General features: G+C 43.2%; 1 protein-coding gene across 3 annotated transcripts in view; it reads right to left on the minus strand.

Annotated features, from left to right (window-relative positions):
- HS1BP3 (HCLS1 binding protein 3) overlaps positions 1 to 18,868 on the minus strand; it is a 53,738-nt gene that overhangs the window by 32,255 nt on the left and 2,615 nt on the right. Inside the window, exons 1-4 of one of the 3 annotated variants that reach the window (XM_039721632.1) lie at positions 15,841 to 15,884; positions 14,849 to 15,014; positions 4,918 to 5,125; positions 2,758 to 2,977 (exon numbers count right to left, since the gene is read on the minus strand). In XM_039721632.1, the coding sequence (XP_039577566.1) occupies positions 2,758 to 2,977; positions 4,918 to 5,125; positions 14,849 to 15,014; positions 15,841 to 15,869 (623 nt within the window). In that variant the 5' untranslated portion in view covers positions 15,870 to 15,884. Of the gene's footprint in view, positions 1 to 2,757; positions 2,978 to 4,917; positions 5,126 to 14,848; positions 15,015 to 15,810; positions 15,885 to 18,868 lie in introns of those variants that run through there. The other 2 variants (XM_039721630.1, XM_039721631.1) reach the window with 2 other exon arrangements.

Here is an 18,868-nt window from a genome sequence, read left to right on the forward strand (position 1 = left end):
TTTGTAGATCATCATTAATATCCATAAAAGATGAGGAGTTGAACTGGCAAGTGAGTTTGCCCACCTGATATCAAAGACCAACTCAGACAGAGCCCTGAAAGCGAGGCAGAGAATCAGCATCACTGGGATGTCTCTTCCAGGCAAAAGCAACCAGGCCATTATGAGCTTCCACCTGGGTGAACACCAGCAATACACAACCAGGAAAAAAAAGGCTCTAGCTTAGCATTTTACCCCTAAGGCCTGATATTTAACTGGATATTGGGTGGTTCAGCAGCACAGCAGCAGTGCTGGGCCAAATCCAATTCACAGCCTTCTGGCTCAGGAGGAGAAGTTGTTACCAAATGAAGCATGCTGACAGCATATGGAGCCTGTGCTACTGGAGCAGTTTCATCCTCATCCAGAAAGCAAAAACCTGTAAGATCATGCCAAACACATGATTCAATTTAGGTTGGAGCTCTGCTGCTCAAAGCACTCTGGACTGCCCTACTTCACAAAATGGACTGGCTTGTTTCAGTGCTGACTCTACAGCTTTCCAAAGGTTTTTCAGAGAGGAAAAGAGTATGGATTTTTTTTCCCCTTTTTAACCTGAATTTACTAGGCACTGGGGGACAATTTACTACTAAACACATTTATCTATCTTCTTCACCTCCCGTTTATTCATTCCCATGCTAAAATAACTTCAAGCACACGTGAAGCACTAAAGCTGTGGGGCTTCAGCTCTCTCTTCAAAGCAAGCGAGAACCAAACATTTTAACAGACATAGAAGACACCCTAAAATGTCCCCTGAGAACTGCCTATCCACTGACCACTATCTCCTGCCTTTGGCCTCTCTCCTAGACACCTCTTACTAGAAGGCACAGAGCTGGGATACAGTGCTGATGTACAATCTGATCTCCATTGATGTGAGCTGAAAATAATTTCCATGGAAGCAGGGTGAGTTACAGGAGAACAGAGACAATGAAAAATCCGCCTCTGAATTCTTGTTTCCACTTTCACGTTTCTGCCCCAACACTGTACATGTGAGAATCACAGAAACAATAATAAATAGATATGGAAGTTTCTTGTATAGATAGCCAGCCACTGTTTTAGGGTGAAAAACATCTGACTGCATAACTGCTGCTGCAGAGCTGCAGCTCTGTCCCAGTGAAGACCATACTTCTTATATAAATGAAGTTATTTTGATTCAGTAAGAATTCTGTACTTGGAAGGAACTGAAGCAATAAACTAAATGAGGATTAAATACCAGATCTTGTCATCTTTCAGTGCATTAGAAGACCAAAATAATCAAGATTTTAAAATGCTGTGTCAAGCTGTGCAGAGGAGAAAAGCAAACTTCTTTCTTGTTTTGGCATAGCAAGCTCTTTACAGCTTCTATTTGTTGTAAGTTGGAAAATATAACATTGCATTTGCTAACCCAATAGATCATTTTCCTATCCAAAAAAGGACAGCTGCTTTTGTAAAAATACAAACTATGGACCATTTTGTGGGAAGTATTGCTTTATCTAACTTCTCATTGTAAACAGTTATTTAATTTTTTCAACTCTCCTTAAACAAAAGAATAATTTTGATGCTGAGTAATTAAGGACATTTTGTTGAAAGAGCAATAGTTAATGTTTTCTGGTGATCTTTTTCTGGTGAATCTTTTCTGATTTAAAGGATTAAATACTTCAAGTAAAAAGGACAACATCTGGGCATCCATGATTACATGTGGTTATAATAGCAGGAGGAAAGTCCAAATAGTGCTTCCAGTATTATTCATCTTATTTGACCAAACTTAGTGTAGGAGACTCCAGCTTAGACCTAGAGTGAATGATCCCCTGGAAACGATTTAATGCCACTGGGAAATGGCAAGAGAAGGGTCTGGCTTGCTACACTCAGTTACTCCCTACTGCTATGCAGAAGCTTTTGGAAAGCCCAGTCTAGATCCAAGACAACATTCAGTAGCTGTTGTTGACTCTGCAGGGCTGGAACCATCCAGTTGGGTCAGTCATTGCTTACTGAAGATCAAAACAGCTACACCTTCTTCACTTGGACATCTAAAGCCTGAGACACCCTAGGGAGTCGTTGATACTCATGATCCCAGCACAGAAAAACTTTATTTGCTTCCAGACTTTAGTAGTTAGAAATCAGTTTGGAATTCAGTGAGAAATTCCATCTTGAAGTGAAGAAAGTAACTGACTGAAAATTACTGGACAGGTAAAGACACCCAGATCCCAGTATCAGGAAGCTTTGACCCAATCACTGTTTCTCAAGCATATGCCTTAGTGGCATTTAGCATGTGACGCCTTCAGACAAAGGAAAAAGGAAAGAAAAGCCACAAGTGAGCTGAAAAGCAGTTCCAGACACTGTGATCAGAGTGTCCTGTGTACTCCAGAAGGCACATCCACTGGATGCTGGAGAGCTGATGCTTTGTGGTGGAACCCTGCAGTGCCCAGCAAAGTACCTTCTGCAGCTGGGACTGTTACCAAGGCACTCCCTGTCACCTCGATGTCCTGAGGAATGTACTAAAAAGGCACTACAAAGTCTCTTCCTTCTATCAAAGCACCTCATTCATGAACTGCAGAGGCTGTCCTCCCCTGTGAAATTTAGTGATGTGAGGACAATGACATACAACAGCTCTATCAAAGCACCTCATTCACGAACTGCAGAAGCCTGTCCTCCCCTGTGAAATTTAGTGATGTGAGGACAATGACATACAACAGCCTTATTCAGGAAGGCTGATGTCTAAATACCTAATTTACAGGATTTTAGCCATACCTGATTATACCAAGAGGGTCTAAAATTTCCTCTTCTTCCTCATCTCCCCCTTCTTTTTTCTCCCATTTTTTGACATCTTCCACTGATAAAAGCTGCGAGATTAAGTCAGGTGTCTTCTCCTCTTTGAAAAAATCCAAGGCCTCATTTTCTTCATCTTCTTTCTCCCTGTCATCAGGCAAGTTTTTACCCTTGAAGTCAACAGCACTGGAAGATTTTGTTCCTGCAAAACATAGTAATGGAGGCAAAACTGAGTATACAAGATAACAACTACAGGCTTTTTATACCTTGCAGTTGTTCCTGAGAGTTTTGTTTGAGGAACGAAGGACATGATCAGCTTTTGTGAAATTTCTGTGAATTTCTGTCAATTTTTGTGAAATTTTGTGAAAACACTCCCACTGTTCTCTTTATTCACTATGTGTCATTATGTTTCTGATCTGTTTACTGATTCAAAGTAGTTAAGTAGAGAAAGACAGAGGAAATGAATTTTATCTGAGACACAGCAGCACATGTCAAATCTGCTTATTTATGCTCCTTCTACAGTCAACAGAAACAACAGAATTTCCACATGGTGATTCATCCCATCCAAATGAAGTCATGTGAATTTCTCCTTGAAGTGATTTCTCTTCTACTGGCTACAGAGACACTGTAAATACTCTGCATAGATGTAGGTAGCTAAGTTTCACATAGCTAGTAGCGATAACATCCTCTTTTTGATACAATGTAATTAACTTGGGCTAAAATTAGAGCCTTGGGCAGCATGCTTCTACAGCAGCTCTTCAGTTTACACCGAAAAATGAAGCTTGAAGTTCTAACACCCTTCAGTATGCAAGATGCATCCAGCCCAGCAAATTCAGCCAACTGGAAAAGAAAACCAAGTCTTCTCACCATACTTGTTACATGCAAATGCCAGCAGAATGAGGAGAAAATGGTTCCTTGTTGTCGAGTTTCTGAATGTCCAGGGAAGCAATTTAAAATCATGAGACCAGCTAAAAAAAAAAGGCTGCTGAAAACTGTGATGACTAAAATTCATGGTTGTACCATCTTGACTATTGAAGTAACATGGCACGGGAGAGTCATCTTACCCAGCTTTTCATGTCTGCATCTGCCAAATCAGGGTAAGACTGACATTATTCTAAGGCAAATTCTGATTTCACATTACTTGCACATGTCCAGCCTAGTTCAGCTGCAGACGTGCACCATGGTTAGGTTAACTGGCATGCAAAGATCAGTCAACATGAATTCTGAATTCTCTGTGCAAGGGATCTGCTTTCAAGAGAATACTGCCTAAGGGAAAAAAGCCCAAACAAAAACCTTACCACCTGGATTTTGCCACACATTAAGCAGCTTTGCCCCCTTTGACTTTAGGAAGCTCCCAGTTTCACAGAACCAATCTGGCCACACCTGACACTTCTGCAAAATGGACTGGTTACACTTGTTAGCTTCTTGCAACTTCACTTACTTAAAAGTAACCCTCCACTAAGAATCCTGCACAGCACCAGGCTGGAGTATTCCATGCTCAGCAGCCCTCAGCTGAATTAAAAGCAGAGAACTCTTATGTTCCACTCATTCAGTAAGTCCCTGCTATGCCCAAGGGACCTAAGAAAGGTACTATATGAATCATTAGACAAGACAACAAGAGCTGGACATAAGGCTAAGGAAAACTAAGAAAAAAAAAATTAAAAATAAACTAAAGATAAAAATGACTAGCTAGACAATGTGTTTAACTAATAAAGAACCTGTCTTCCATTTAAATCTTTCTCAGAGTAAATAATTTGCAGGAAAAGCAGACAAAACATGGAAGAGTTGTCACTAAGGGAGACCCTGCACTGTCCCTTTAGGGTCCATCTCCCCACTGACAATGTATGACTATTTAGCTTTCTAAACTTACATGTTCTGAAGCACAGCAGGAAATCAGAGACAGGCTAGCACAATGCTTGCTTTGGAGGTACCTATCAACATGTCTGAATGAGGAAGGTGTCCACTAAGAGGAGAGAGAAACACTAGCAAACATGACTGTGCAGCACTGTAAATGCACATGAGGATATTTTCAGTGACAGCCTTTATTCTGGCACCCTCTAGTTTTTGGTTGCCCAAATCAAGAACTTTACACCTCCATAAAGCACACTCATGGGAGAGGGGACACTCACATCTTTTAGTTACCTAAAAATTCCAGTAACTCAGGACTCGTTGCTAGATCCTCATCTTTGGAGATGAATTTCATGATATCATTGAACATAGCTCTTCGTTCAGAGATGTCAGATTCCCCCACAAAGAGAACTTTTCTAGGCAGGAGTGGAAGAGAAACCTGTGGATACCGTGCTGTCAGTCTCTGGTAGAGCTCCTCAATCTCGCTGTACTTCTTGGAAACCTGCAAAGACAATGTGTTGCCTGGGTTCATTTCTTTTCAGGAGAGACAGGAGCAGCAAAGCAGCAGTGAAGTGATGTGAAACATTAACTGTGGAAGTGGAAAACCATGTATTAGCAAGGAGCTTTACACATGGCCTAGCAAAACCCTGCTATGTATCCAGTGAATCCTTAAGCACTGTTGCTAGTCTTCTAATTCTGTTATTAAAAATCCACTGCTTAATGGAATTAAAGTTCATTGCCAGAATCCATTTGTCTGACTCATCATCTAATGAAATACTGGGAAGGTCACTGCTGCAGATACTTTTCTGACAGCAGGAATCCTTGTCCACTAAAAGTGATGCGCAGTCCTGAAAGACAGGAGGGAAGAAAAGCCCTGCCTGGTAGGTACATGGTGGAGAAAGCTGCCCATGTCTTTGCACCACTGTCCCATTCCTCACTCCTGGTGGCTTCAGTGCCCTTTGGCTGCTTAGACCTAAAAAACTGTCACATTTTCTGCCCTGAAGAACACATGACACAAAAACCTAAGGGCAAAGACCTCAGCTGACCCCTGACTATTCAGTTTATCCATCAGAAAATAAAAATCAACAACTTGGCCATGCCCTGAAAGTTCTCATACAGGGAGAAGATGCCAGCAGAGTCATTCCTTCTGTGGACAAAGACAGGAAGCCTGAGGAGAAATAAGGCTCAAGATATTACAAGGAAAGCAATAGCTATGGGAATGTTGGTTAGAAAAGGTGTGGCTTTTATGCCACATTAAGTATTGAATTCAGTACCTTAAACCAATATACAAAACCCACACACAAACAAAACACTATTTCTAAGTGACATTACAGATGCAATGAGGGTGACTTCCCTGCTCTGTGGTGTTATACAGATAATATATTTGTCAAGGCCCTCCATGGATCCATAATCTACCAAACTGTTTCAATTAATACAGAGATTAAAAACAACCTAAAAACCAGTGCTAGCATAGGACACACTCTTTTAGGGTCCAGCTCTCATCCTCCTGTAACATGTATTGCTGAACTTTAGAGGAGTGAATCCTAATTAGCACTGCAATATGTGCAGTACTGCACATACTGAGATGGATATAAAAGATGGAGAGACTCAAGCACCACATTTTGGAATGGAGTAATGCAGTGTTCTCCCACCAACGCAGTGATAAAGAAAGTCAACCTAACAAAAAGCACAGAAGGGAAATGAGTTACAGATCAATGCAGAATCCCTACACTGCATCTATACAAGCAAACTAAACAGCATCAGGCATATTCCCAGCCACTGGAACCTGAGAGCACCTACTAGAAACCTCATTTACAGTGTCTACTGGAACCTGACAGTGCCTGGCACAGTTCCTACACTCTGGGCACCTGTCACACCCCCAGATAACTCTTCAGCCTAAGATTTGGCCCGGTGGAGAGACCCCCCAGCAGCCAGTTGGGCACTGATGCACACTGCAGATGGTAAGGAAGTTTAATGCTGTGCATGCAGCCAGACTGTGTGAGCTGCCCTCCAGGCCAGGAACAGGCCCTGTCAGTACAGGCACACCTCAGCCAGTTCACTGATTCAGATGTGGGCACAAAGAGCAATAACCACCTCAGCTTCACGCTTCCCTGCCTTTTGCAATAATTATCAACCTAGCCAGATGATTTGGAAAAGCATTTACATTTCAGCTGTACAATGTTCACTGTGGGTTCAGTGCCCAATCACAAAAAGCAGCAGCTTTGTAACAAAGATCTGAAACACAACACCCAACCTGAGTCGACAGGAGAATGAAAATCAAGAATTTTAGACTTATCTTGTGAAAGCAACAAAGGTTAAGTGTGAGTAACACTGTGTTCCACATGCCAGATCTGAAATGCCATTCAGCAACCAGGCACTAAACTGAGGGCAATAGAGATGTTCCAGAGCATCACAATCTTCCCTTTGAAAGACACCCCAAAAAGGGAGGAGAAAGCAATCCCAGAGCTTCTGAACTGCTGTGCATTTTTAGTTTGCTAGGTTCCAGTAGCACTCTGAGCAGGGTAGGATGCCTGAACCCCTCCCAAAAATACAATGTAAGCACCAATGTGAGGGCAGTCAGGAATTCACTGGTGCTCTTTCAAAAGAATAAACATCATTACCCTCACCCAGGAAAAAAAAATTAAGTCTGATTTGCGAAAAACATTTAACATCTAATTAATTTCATTAATAACTACCAAATTAATTTCTGCAAGCATTACAAGACAGCAGCCAATCAAGATTATGCCAAAACAGTTTTTAAAAATACTCTAACACTGAACTGAGATACACAAACTTATTTCTTTCCCCGCTTAATTTTCATTCCTCCTCTATCAAAGTCTGTAAATTATTCATAAATCTCAATTTATGCCTAATTACACCACTGAACCTGAAGCAAACGCACACCCTCGCTAATTGCGCCTTTGTGGATCTGCGTGGGCTTTGAACAACAACGCCGGGAAGGCAGAGGCGACAGGAACAGCCAGGGTGACAGCGCTGTCGCCAGGGCCGAGCAGGCCGAGCAGGCCGACATCCCGCAGTGCCGGGATGCCCTCTGCTGGAACACCCCGCTGCACCAGCGAGGGCTCGGCCCTGCAGCCAGAACCATTCCCAGCTCTCCTAAGCCCAGTGCCGGCCCCTGCCAGCCCGGCTCCTCACCCACTGTCCCTGCGCCTCAAGCCCTGGCAGCCGCGGGCTCCTCCACAGCCTCGCTCAGCTCTGCTGCCAGGCTGGGTTTGGGGCTGGAAATGCAGGGGTAAGGCTGGCTGAGCCCAGCAGCCCCAGACTGCTGTGCTGAGAATCACCAAATGGTTTGGGTTAGAAGGGACCCTCAGGATCATCCCTGTTCAATATGGGAAGGACACCTGCCCCTAGACCAGGCTGCTCAGAGCCCCATCCAACCTGGCCTTGTTCCAGGCACGGGGCAGCCACAGCTTCTCTGGGCAATGCTGTGCCAGTGGCTCAGCACCCTAATGATGTAAGAATTGTTTCCTTACATCTAATCTAAACCTTCCCTTCTTCAGCTTAAGGCCATTCCCCCTTGTCAATTCCATGCCTTTGTAACCAGTCCCTCTCCTGCTTTCTCACAGCCCCCTCAGGTACTGGAAGGGGTCTAGTGTCACCCTGGAGCCTTCTCCAGGCTGAACAGGCTGCCTCAGTGTCCCCACTGTCCCAGCTCTGTGACCACTTCTGTACCCTTCCTCTGGATCTGCTCCAACAGGTCCATGTCTTTCCTGTACTCGGGACCCCTGAGCTGGATGCAGCAGCACAGAGGCCTTACACAAGTGCCAGACAGGTTCCACAGAGTGTATTTTTTCAAGCAAATCCCAGACATGACACAGAGCATTCTCACACCTTTCTAGTCAGAAAGCACTGCTCTGTTGCAACAATTCTGGACCCTTTCAATTTGACATCCTCTGTTAATTTTACAAGAGAAAGGTGTATCAGCATGTAACAAAATTAATTCTTGCCTTTCCTGGTTATCACTTACAGCCCGTTGAAAATCCTTGATGGATCCTATGGCCCAAAATGTCAGGATAGAAAATAAGCACTGCTCTAAACCCTATTTTATCAATCCTATTAAGTAAACAAAATTTGATTTAATTAATATTCAAGTATTTTTCTTCTGCTACCTGTAATTTCTCCAGGTCTTGATCCTGCAGTTATCCTCTCCCCCTCCATGCCTCTAACTGAACTCTGTGAACACTGTGGATCTAAAGCCCCCACACCTGTAAGTCAGCCTGAGTGCACACACTTCAAGGAGTTCTGTCAAGTCACAATATCAAAGGCTCAATTTGCTTCACTTCAAAAGAGTTAATCATGCAAATACAGCAAAGCATGTGCACATTTGCTAGGTCAAGACCTTATTTGCCTGTAACAATTAACATCCAACACAGAACTTAAAAGACAGACAGGGATGGGTTGAATGTTTTGGGTTTTTTTTTTTTTTTCCACTAGGAACAAATAAGTAAGTTGAATGTGATCAAGTATAGCTAGCAGGTTAAGAAAACCACCAGGAAGTTCAAAGTGAAAGTCTGAAGTTTGCTACTAATCCCTCAAATCTCATGCATGTGCCTTGCCCCCCTCTTCCCAAGGGCCTCATGCACGAAAGTACACACCGGAATGGCTGCAGGATACGAGCCTGGGACTCACACTTGTGCACAGAATTTGATCCCACTCAGTATTAATGCTATTTAATGCCTCCTTTCCCTTCAAAGCTCCTTCTACTGCCCCACTTGTGACCTCACACTTGTCTTCATATGCTTTATATCTACTGCAAGGATTTCAACAAAATGGAGATCTCAGAGCCAACTCGAGCCCTTTGCCAGCCAGAGCACACCAACAAAGAGCACGCTTGATTTTGCAGTATTTTGTGAAAACCAGGGCTACTGTGACTTTCTTCTTATAAAGCCCACTTCTTAACACTGTCAGAAAAGGGAGATCCAGCATCTCTGTCCTCTTAAACAACCACTAGCTTTGGGTGCAGGAATCAAAAGCACCCCTTCTCCCAAGCAGCACCAGCCAAGGTTTCGCTTGGAAACTCCCAATTCAAGCCATACCAGAATTAATGTTGCTTGGTGACCCTGTGGGTGTGCATTATGGTAGATTTTAATTACATGACCACATGCTGTTCTTCTCATCTGTTTTGCCCAGAAGAAGAGTAAGAACTCTAATATTTCTTTTTAATCAGCATGAATCCTTAGTGGCTCCTGAACCTACTGCTCCAGTGAGCATTAATTCTTTCCCCTCCTCTCACATCACAGGAGCCATAAGTGAAGGAATTTATCTTCACAACATACCTGTATGGTCAGGAAAAAGCAACTCCAATGCACAGATTCTGAGGCCCAAAAAAAAGAAAAAGGCCAACATATGCAAAAAGGCAATGATCAAAACATAAATGAATACACACCCACGTACCCATATACTCCCATGCACTCATACACTCCTTCATTTTAAGAGAGGAAGACAGTTCTATAGTAAATGCCTCCCTAAATTGTGCTATGCCTGTCAAACACCAGTAGTTATTTGTTCAGCTTTGAAAAAGAAAAAACTTGGCTAACAACTTGTACAGAAGAATTAAACTGGATGCAGATACAAAGAGAAGGCACTAAAGGCTGGGTGGATTTTTAGTAAGACTGGAAAGGGAGAAGTTAATTGCTAAAAAAGCTAAGGTGTGGCTAGAAGAAATGCCTTTAAGAAATGCAAAGCCTTTTCTCTTTATCACAGAAAATGGCAAATCTACAGGCAATAATTAAATATCACCTTGGTAGCAGTACCAAAGAGAAAACCAATTTCCCTCTTTCAATAGTACAAGAGTATTCTGACCTTTGAAAGAAATGCAACTGACTTTTCCTTTAATTACCAAATATAACCTTAAGGTTATGCAGTTCTAAAACCCATTTGCCCTATTTTACAATTAGCATTTTTTTTTAATTAAAAAGTCCCTCCATTTTCTAATAATTTAGAATGTCATCACAGAAGTGAATTTCTTCTTTTGTTAATGCTTCACAAACATTTTAATTAGGGATGCTGTGATGCTGATTTTGCACAGTCCTGTTAAGGCTGGGGAATAGGGCACTCTGGATTGTTTAGACCCACAGTAAAGGCTTCACAGGTCAGATCTGAATACTCTTTTTGATGTTTATCTGGTTTTTGTCATAGGGCCTTAACACATCTCTCAGTCTTGACAGGACAAGAGGACAGAGCCTCAAGCTGCACCAGGCAAGGTTCAGGTTGGACATCAGAAATAATTTTTTCACAGAACTGGTCCTTAAACATCAGAATGGACTACCCAGGGAAGTGCTGGAGTTCCTGGAGGTGTTCTAGAAACATCTGGACACAGCACTTGGTGCTCCAGCGTAGTTGACAAGGTGGTGATCCATCAAAAGCTGGGTCAATGATCTTAAAGGCTGTTTCCCACCCAAATGATCCTATGATTCGATCCTGGAGACCAGAGCTAGCTTAGAGGATGCTTCTGCCTTGCTCACCATCCCTTCCCAGGGAAAAGAGGAGCCTTCACAGGTCAGATCTGAATACTCTTTTTTGATGTTTATCTGGTTTTTGTCATAGGGCCTTATCACATCTCTCAAATCTTGACAGGACGAGAGGACAGAGCTTCAATGGACTACCCAGGAATGGGCTACCCAGGGAAGTGGAGTTCCTGGAGGTGTTCTAGAAACATCTGGACACAGCACTTGGTGCTCCAGCGTAGTTGACAAGGTGGTGATCCATCAAAAGCTGGGTCAATGATCTTAAAGGCTGTTTCCCACCCAAATGATCCTATGATTCGATCCTGGAGACCAGAGCTAGCTTAGAGGATGCTTCTGCCTTGCTCACCATCCCTTCCCAGGGAAAAGAGGAGCCACTGGAGCTGCCCATCGCTTGCTGAGCAAGCCCTGAGGGCAGGGCGGGAGCAGCTGCTCCTCTGAGGCCTCAGGGACAGTGACAAGGCAATCTGGAGCCGCCCATGCTCGCTGAGCAAGCCCTGAGGGCAGGGCGGGAGCAGCTGCTCCTCTGAGGCCTCAGGGACAGTGACAAGGCAAGGAGGAGCCACAAAACACAGACCTGGCTCCCCAGCTGGCCGAAACAGAGACAATCCAAAAACTGGTATCCAGAGACAAGGAAAATCCTGCCTTCTCTAACCTACCTGTCACCTCAGCGCTGTGACACTGACTCCTTCCTCCAAGTTTCAAAAAAAGCAAAAAAATATGTCCCCTCTCCCATTCTACCCTTTCTGCTCCAGAAGAGGCACACAGCAGTTTCTCCTTCCTCCTTCATAAAAACAGAGGCAATCCAAAAATTGGTATCCAGAGACAAGGAAAATCCTACCACACCAGCCTGCCTTCTCTAACCTACATGTCACCTCAGCGCTGTGACACTGACTCCTTCCTCCAAGTTTCAAAAAAAGCAAAAAAATATGTCCCCTCTCCCATTCTACCCTTTCTGCTCCAGAAGAGGCACACAGCAGTTTCTCCTTCCTCCTTCATATGTCTTGTCTCACAGTGCTCTGATACAAATTTGATGCGTTAGATCTGCAGCCCATTGCAGCCTTGTTCTTCTCTGCAGTTCCACGGGTACCTCTCTTAGACTTCACTGCGACTCTGGGAAAGGGTCACAGCTCTTGTTCACGCTGCTCCAGCATCCAGCAGAACAGGGCACTGCACAGACACTCTGGGTGCAACCCGCCTTCCCTGGCAGCCACAGGACTGGCACTTCTCCCCAGGCTAAGCCATCTGCCTACAGGCATGAGGTGTCAGCTCCCATGACAGTCATTGGTAAGATGACATTTTGGTGAAATGTGACTGAAGCTCAACTCACCTGAACACAGGCAGCCAGTGGCACCTTGGATGATGCACTGTATTCTCCTTGCTGTTTCAGGGCAGCGCCAATGCCTTTATGTCCTCTGTCACTCCTGCCAGCCCTGTGCACACACCTATGGTAACTCAGGGCTTCTCAAATGGTACAAGACCTTTATGTTATGCAAAGTGGGTTCTCCCACCCCGCAGATGCTCAGTTACATCCTTTTCAACAGCACTGCACCAATGGGGATGGGAGTTTAGAAAACCAAACACAGACATCTGCAGACTGTTCTGCCCAGAAAAAGGCATCCCATGCTATCTGAGATGCTTTGAGGGCTTGTGTGCAGCAGGTTAATACCACATAAGATCTATGGAAACCCACAACTTCTGAAGGTCAGATAAAAAACCCCAGGGCACTTCCAAGTGCACACAGTGATTTGTGTACAACTCTACTGACCCTCATGCATTTCAGACTGGAGTTGAAGCCCCTCACTGCAGCTGTCTACAATGTAGATACTTTCCCTTTATGGTCAAAGAAGAGAGACATTTCCAGAGCATGAGTCACATCATTCCCCTCCTCCCCACTGACCATGTAAGAATGGACAGACTCAGATTAAAATATCCAATTTACAGAGAGATAAGTTACGACAGGTGAATCCCTCTGTTCCCTGCAGTAATACATACAGACAAAACTCATCGGAATGAATCGATGGAAAGCATCCATCCTCAACCTCCCAGCTCATGGTTTTAAATTACTCTCACACAACAAACTAGATAATACATCATATTTAGTCAGCTGAAAAAAAAGTAACTGATGAGATAAATGTTATTCTCGTCAGGCTCCAGTTTTCTTCTTCATGAAGAATGAAATGTCAGGAGACCTCACCAGAGGAGAAATCAGGAAGGTTCATTTCACTTGAGAAGAGCAACTGAGTGCTGAAAATCCTCCCAGAGAGACATGGGAACAGACTACCCCAGCGAGCAGAGGGGCTGCAGTACAGAGTCTCTTTCTCCTCTTTATAGACAAGCTGATTTTATCAACTTATTCTGAAATGATGCAGAATGAAGTTAGATGACAACAGCCCAGTTTAACACCTGAGGTGTAGCCAGATTTTTTCTTCCACAGAGCTGTGTGGAAAAATTACATAACATAAGTAGGCATTGCTGCATGAAAAAAAGCAATTGCACAACCCCATCTCTTATGTGCTCCTGTCTGGCCCATCCCTGCCCTAGAAGAAACTTTAATGATATGGTGCAAGTCACAGGCTCAAGGAACAGGTGTAAATCAGTACTGAATAACAAGCCCCAGAATATCCATTTTTTGCCAGGAGCAGTTCCTCAGCTGAGGTTATAGAATAGCCACATAACACTGGCATACAAAAGGAAACACTACAGGAGAGAGAACAGGCAGCCAGGGATGAAGAGGGTGAACAGAACAGACTCCTATGCCAGCATTGCTGCTTTTACCATAGTTATATATAGCAGAACAAGGTGTGGAATAAATGCAGATCTCATTTGTTGTAAAGCATTTCTTTACAACACTGCCAGATATTTATCTGCAAATCAGATTGTTTAAATAGGTTTTTATCAACTATCTTCTACAAAGTGTGAGTTACACTACAGGTCATGGTCTACCAGGTAACCACACACTCACATCACTCTGACATTACAGTTATTGCCCAAACAGCTGAAAAGAGTAGATGGTCACAGCATCCAACAGGGTGTGTCCCCTTGTGGTCAATGGACAGAGAAATGCACTTCTTGGGAGTGGTTCAGCAGGCAGCTAAAGAAGATCAAACAGAACACCCTAAATGCACCTTTTCCCATCAGCTTGACAGACAGTCCTAGGGGAAACATTAACTGGATGTGCACATGCCATCGATTAGATTAATTTCACCTGTTTTAAGTCATGTGCTGTGCTTTCAAACCTCTACTCTGCAGGTAGAGTGAAAAAGACAATCCAGCTAAATAATGTTTTATATGGACACTTCCTTGTAAACCTCTCTTACTAAGGATTTTAAAAGCTGTGTCCAGGTAATAGACTCATTCAAATAAGCTACTATATATTTATTTTATGTTTCTCTACAAAGTCTAGTACTGATACATATATTAGAGAAACTAATTTGCAGCAGAACTTCCAAAAAGTTTAATTGGTTTCTATTTGTTGATCCATAATGAAAAATGCCTTAAAGGCAACAACAGTCATTGTCACTTTTAGCTCCTGGAATAAAAAATTCAATTACTGTGTGGATAATGGAATATGCATAATGGAATAGGAATTGCAGAAATGGTACAGACTGTGTTGTCCTACCAAGGACCTTAACGTGGAAAGGCTGTGCTTGATGATGAAGCATCTGCTAGATCATGACAGAAATAATCAAAGCTGATTAAGAAAGTGATCACTAACACAAGTCTGATGAAATATTTACCATAAACTGAACCACATCTTCAGGCTTGTGCTTTGCTGATTTGAAGGCAGCCAGTCGGGTAACAACGACAATGTGATACTCCACATGGCCAGACATCATCTTCCCACGGATTTCCTGGTACTCCGGCACAGACAAATCCAGCCCCGTGTGCACATTCTGAATTTGCCTAGGGAAGAGAATACACAGAGTTCAGGCACTGGCACAAAGACTTTTAACTGTCCCACTCCCAGATGCAAGCCCAAGAAAATCAATGCAAAGGCTCTCACTGGAACAGGACATCACACAGACCCTGTCCCCAACACTTCCTACTCTGTAACAAGACAAACTGGGACATGGCCTGTTTTCCACATTCCATCCCAAAGCACCTGCCATGAGCCACTGCAGGCAACATGCCAGGAACAGAACATTTCTGTGAAGAGATGTGCATTCATTCAGAATGGGACTTCACTTGCAGGAGCTGAAAGTGCTCTTAGCCCAGCATGGCAGGTGAGAAGATCCAATGATCTCTCATCAGGTTTATTTTGAGACAAAGGTCTGTTCAGAGTAACTCATGCCGAGCCCTTCCCACCTCTACTTTCTCCAAGTTCATTTCCAGCAACAACAGAGACAACAACTGAAAGGTGCCATGAAAGAAAGAAGGGGCTCCCTGGAGCACAGGGACAACTTGAGGTTTGTGAAGAGCCAACCAGGAAAGTGGATTAAAGCCAAAATACAAAGGAAGGTGCTGGCACAGACTAATGGGCCAATCGCAGCTTCCACTTGTGAAGGTCCTTGAGGAAAATCCAACAATCATCAGGACTGAACAAGTTAAAGGAGAACATAATCCCTCACAGCTGCCTTCTGGTTTTGACTATCTGATACACAGCCTTGTTGCCAAACAGCCTAAAGGGCACACTAGCCAAAACATCTTGGCTTTCCCACAGAAGATCCTACTGGAAACAGAACTACCTGTCCTTTCATACCCAGTTAAAGTAGACAACCACAGCATTAACCTCTGAGAGCTGCCAGCAGTAATAACCATCCATGGCTCCTCCTGGAGGAAAATGCAACAGGGGAGTTGCTGCTGCAGTTCACTCAATAAATTTTTTTCCTCCTGATCGCTTCAGATCCACAGAACTGTGGTGCCACCTTCCTCCTGGACTGCCACCTGAAAATATTTATGACATTTTTGCAAGAGGAATGCCAGGTCGTATTAGAGTGCTCACACATCAAGAGTAAGACCAAGCAGCTGCTGTTGGAGCATTGATCAGTACATTTAATGAAATAAACAGTCTGTTTTATTAGCCTGAAAACCAAAACTGATCAAAGATCCCTTCCCCAAAGTTACCCTATGCCAAGCCACAGGCCAGTTGCTGCTTCTGGATCCAAGTATTCTGCCAGAATCAGAAATTCGCCATCCAGAGCATTGAATATCCTCTGAACACATCTCTGAGTACATTCTTCCTATGTGTGAGTGAATGCTTTTTTTGAGAAATCAGAAGGGACTACTTAAACCAAAACTAAACTAGGATCATTAAACATTTATTCTGCCTTTTTAGACCTCAACCATGAGGATTATCAAGTTCCATCTTCCCTGGATTTCCTGCAGAGTGCAGAGTTCTTGTGGAATTCTTACCTCGTCCTTCAGGATGTTTAGATTCATTGACACAGGTGCCCTTTCACCTGAGGATATACAATGCTTAGAACTTAATATACACTTTCAAGAGGCCTAAACAATCTAGTTTCAAACAAAGTTTCAAAAGATTCCTCTCATCATGTCAAAACTTGATCAATTCTTATGAAACTTGAGCTCCCCCAAGAAGGCAACCTCTGAATCTCTAATTCAAAGCCTGAATAAAAGCCTTTTAAAGAGAGTATCTTGAGAGTTCCTGATAAATAGGATAACAATAAACCAGGACACAAACCCAGTTTTGTACCCAATCCTCTTCGCAAGCCATATTTAAAGCATTAGGGCTTTAACAACATCTCTACCATCTCCAGTGCTATTCTGTCTGCTCTGATTCTGTTCTCATGCTCTGCCAGTCAAGGACCTCACTTTACACATCCAGACATAATTTTGCTCTCAGTTACACATGGTTGGCTCTAAAACACAGGACCAGTAGTGCCCATGTGTGAATACACAGGTGCCTGGCTTTCACACAGCAGCCTGTAGGACCTGCGAGCAACAACCATCATCTGGAACTCTGCCTCTTTCAGAAGCAGCCAAAATGCTGAATCTAAGGGCATTTTGTAGTCTAACAAGCTGGATCTGGACCTTGTTAGACTACACCTGCAGCATAGGATATGTTCTTAGAAGGGACTTACAGATCACAATAGCCCTAAACACTATTACGATCATCAAAGGACTTTGCCCTCTCTGGCAACTCCTCAACTGCAACCACCAATGCCTTCACCCCTAATCTGCCCCCACAAATTCCTGGAAATATGGACAGTAAATTAAGCCACCTGATGGGGACTTGAGATAAGATAAAGGCACTACTATTGTCCAAGTTATCTCAAGCCTAAGGGGAGGTAAACAAGAGTGGGAGAGAAGAGTGTAACACTGCAAGGAGTCCATGGAGAACTGTGCTGAAGGTCAGCTCTTGACTGGAGGAGACCATAGTTCACTGACTCAAGAGACACATTGAGCACAGGACATGCACACTCACATGCAGGCCTGAGGGTATTTACCCCTTCTGATGGGGTATAACAGGCTCAGCTACACAGGCATGAGATGCAGCTGTCATGTCTTAAAAGGTGTCATAAACCAGCAAAGTCACCCAAAGCACCCTCAGATTTATTTCTGGGGCCTTCCATCAAAGGATGTACATGATTCACAGTGTAGCAAACTCCACTCTGCAGGAAAGGTGCTTGAGCATGCCCATATATACTTGAATGCATATTAACCCATTAAACTTTATGTTTTGTGGGACCCGTACCACCAAAAAGGGTGAAGAAGGACCTACAAAACACTGCTGGATCCACAAGACCAGTGATTATCCTTTCCCTCCACCCTCTTTTCTGTGTCTTTGTCTCTCACACATTTTACTTAATAAAATCTGCATTATTGATTTTAGCATATGATCTCATTTGCATGTTAATTTGGGTAGAAGCACCTCTCTCTAATAATCACAATAATCAGATCTTAACAGCTCTCCAGATGTACAGTCACTCAGAGGTTGTGACTGCAGCTATGGCAGCAAAAAGGTCTGTCTCATACTCAGGAATGGTTCACTAACCCAGAGAAGTGTGATTACCAGTCCTTGAAAGGATGTGTGGATGAGGCACCTGGGAACAGGATTTAGTGGTGGATGTGGCAGTGCTGGGTTGATGCTTGGAGTTGATGATCTTAAAGGTCTTTTCCATCTCAAATGAGTCTGTGATTCTACTTCTGTTAACACAGAGTATAAATGACTAATTAACCTGCTTTTCACCTCTAATATAAATAAAAGGAGTAATGACCAGTGAAACACCATCAATGGCCTTTAGCTGAAAACAGCAACTGTGTACAGATGTTCTGAGATGACACAATGACAACTTCACCGTAAGAGCTGCTGCATTAGGGAGTTCTGAAACTGCAGTGAAGTTAGTAAGTACCTTATCTATACCCAGGGTTTTTCTTTTAAAGTTTTTAGAAGTCTGTGCTAAAATGCCATGTAAAATTACTAGAGGGAGGGGGAATAGCTACATTTTAATTTGTTTGCTTTAGGCCTTATGATCACTTTCATTATCATCTCCTACAGGAAACCCAGCCCTATTATCTTCTATAGCATTAGGATTTCTTTTAAAATATAAAACTGATTCTAAACAGAAATCAGCAGGGAGGCTGAGACAAACAGAGCATACTATCCAAAGAGCTCCCTAGTTCTTGTAATGCCTTCAAAATAAGCAGCCTTAATGTTTTAACTAATTAAATACTGTTCTTGTTATTCAAACAGAATCATCACCTGCAAACCCCAAGACAGAATATAGTTTCACTGCATTTTTCACATAAAAACAATTATTTTCACACTTGCAGTTAAAAAAAAAAGCAGCAAAAGG

The sequence above is a fragment of the Passer montanus genome, unplaced genomic scaffold (assembly GCF_014805655.1).
Source record: "Passer montanus isolate IOZ18808 unplaced genomic scaffold, ASM1480565v1 scaffold46, whole genome shotgun sequence".
Lineage (NCBI taxonomy): Eukaryota > Metazoa > Chordata > Aves > Passeriformes > Passeridae > Passer > Passer montanus.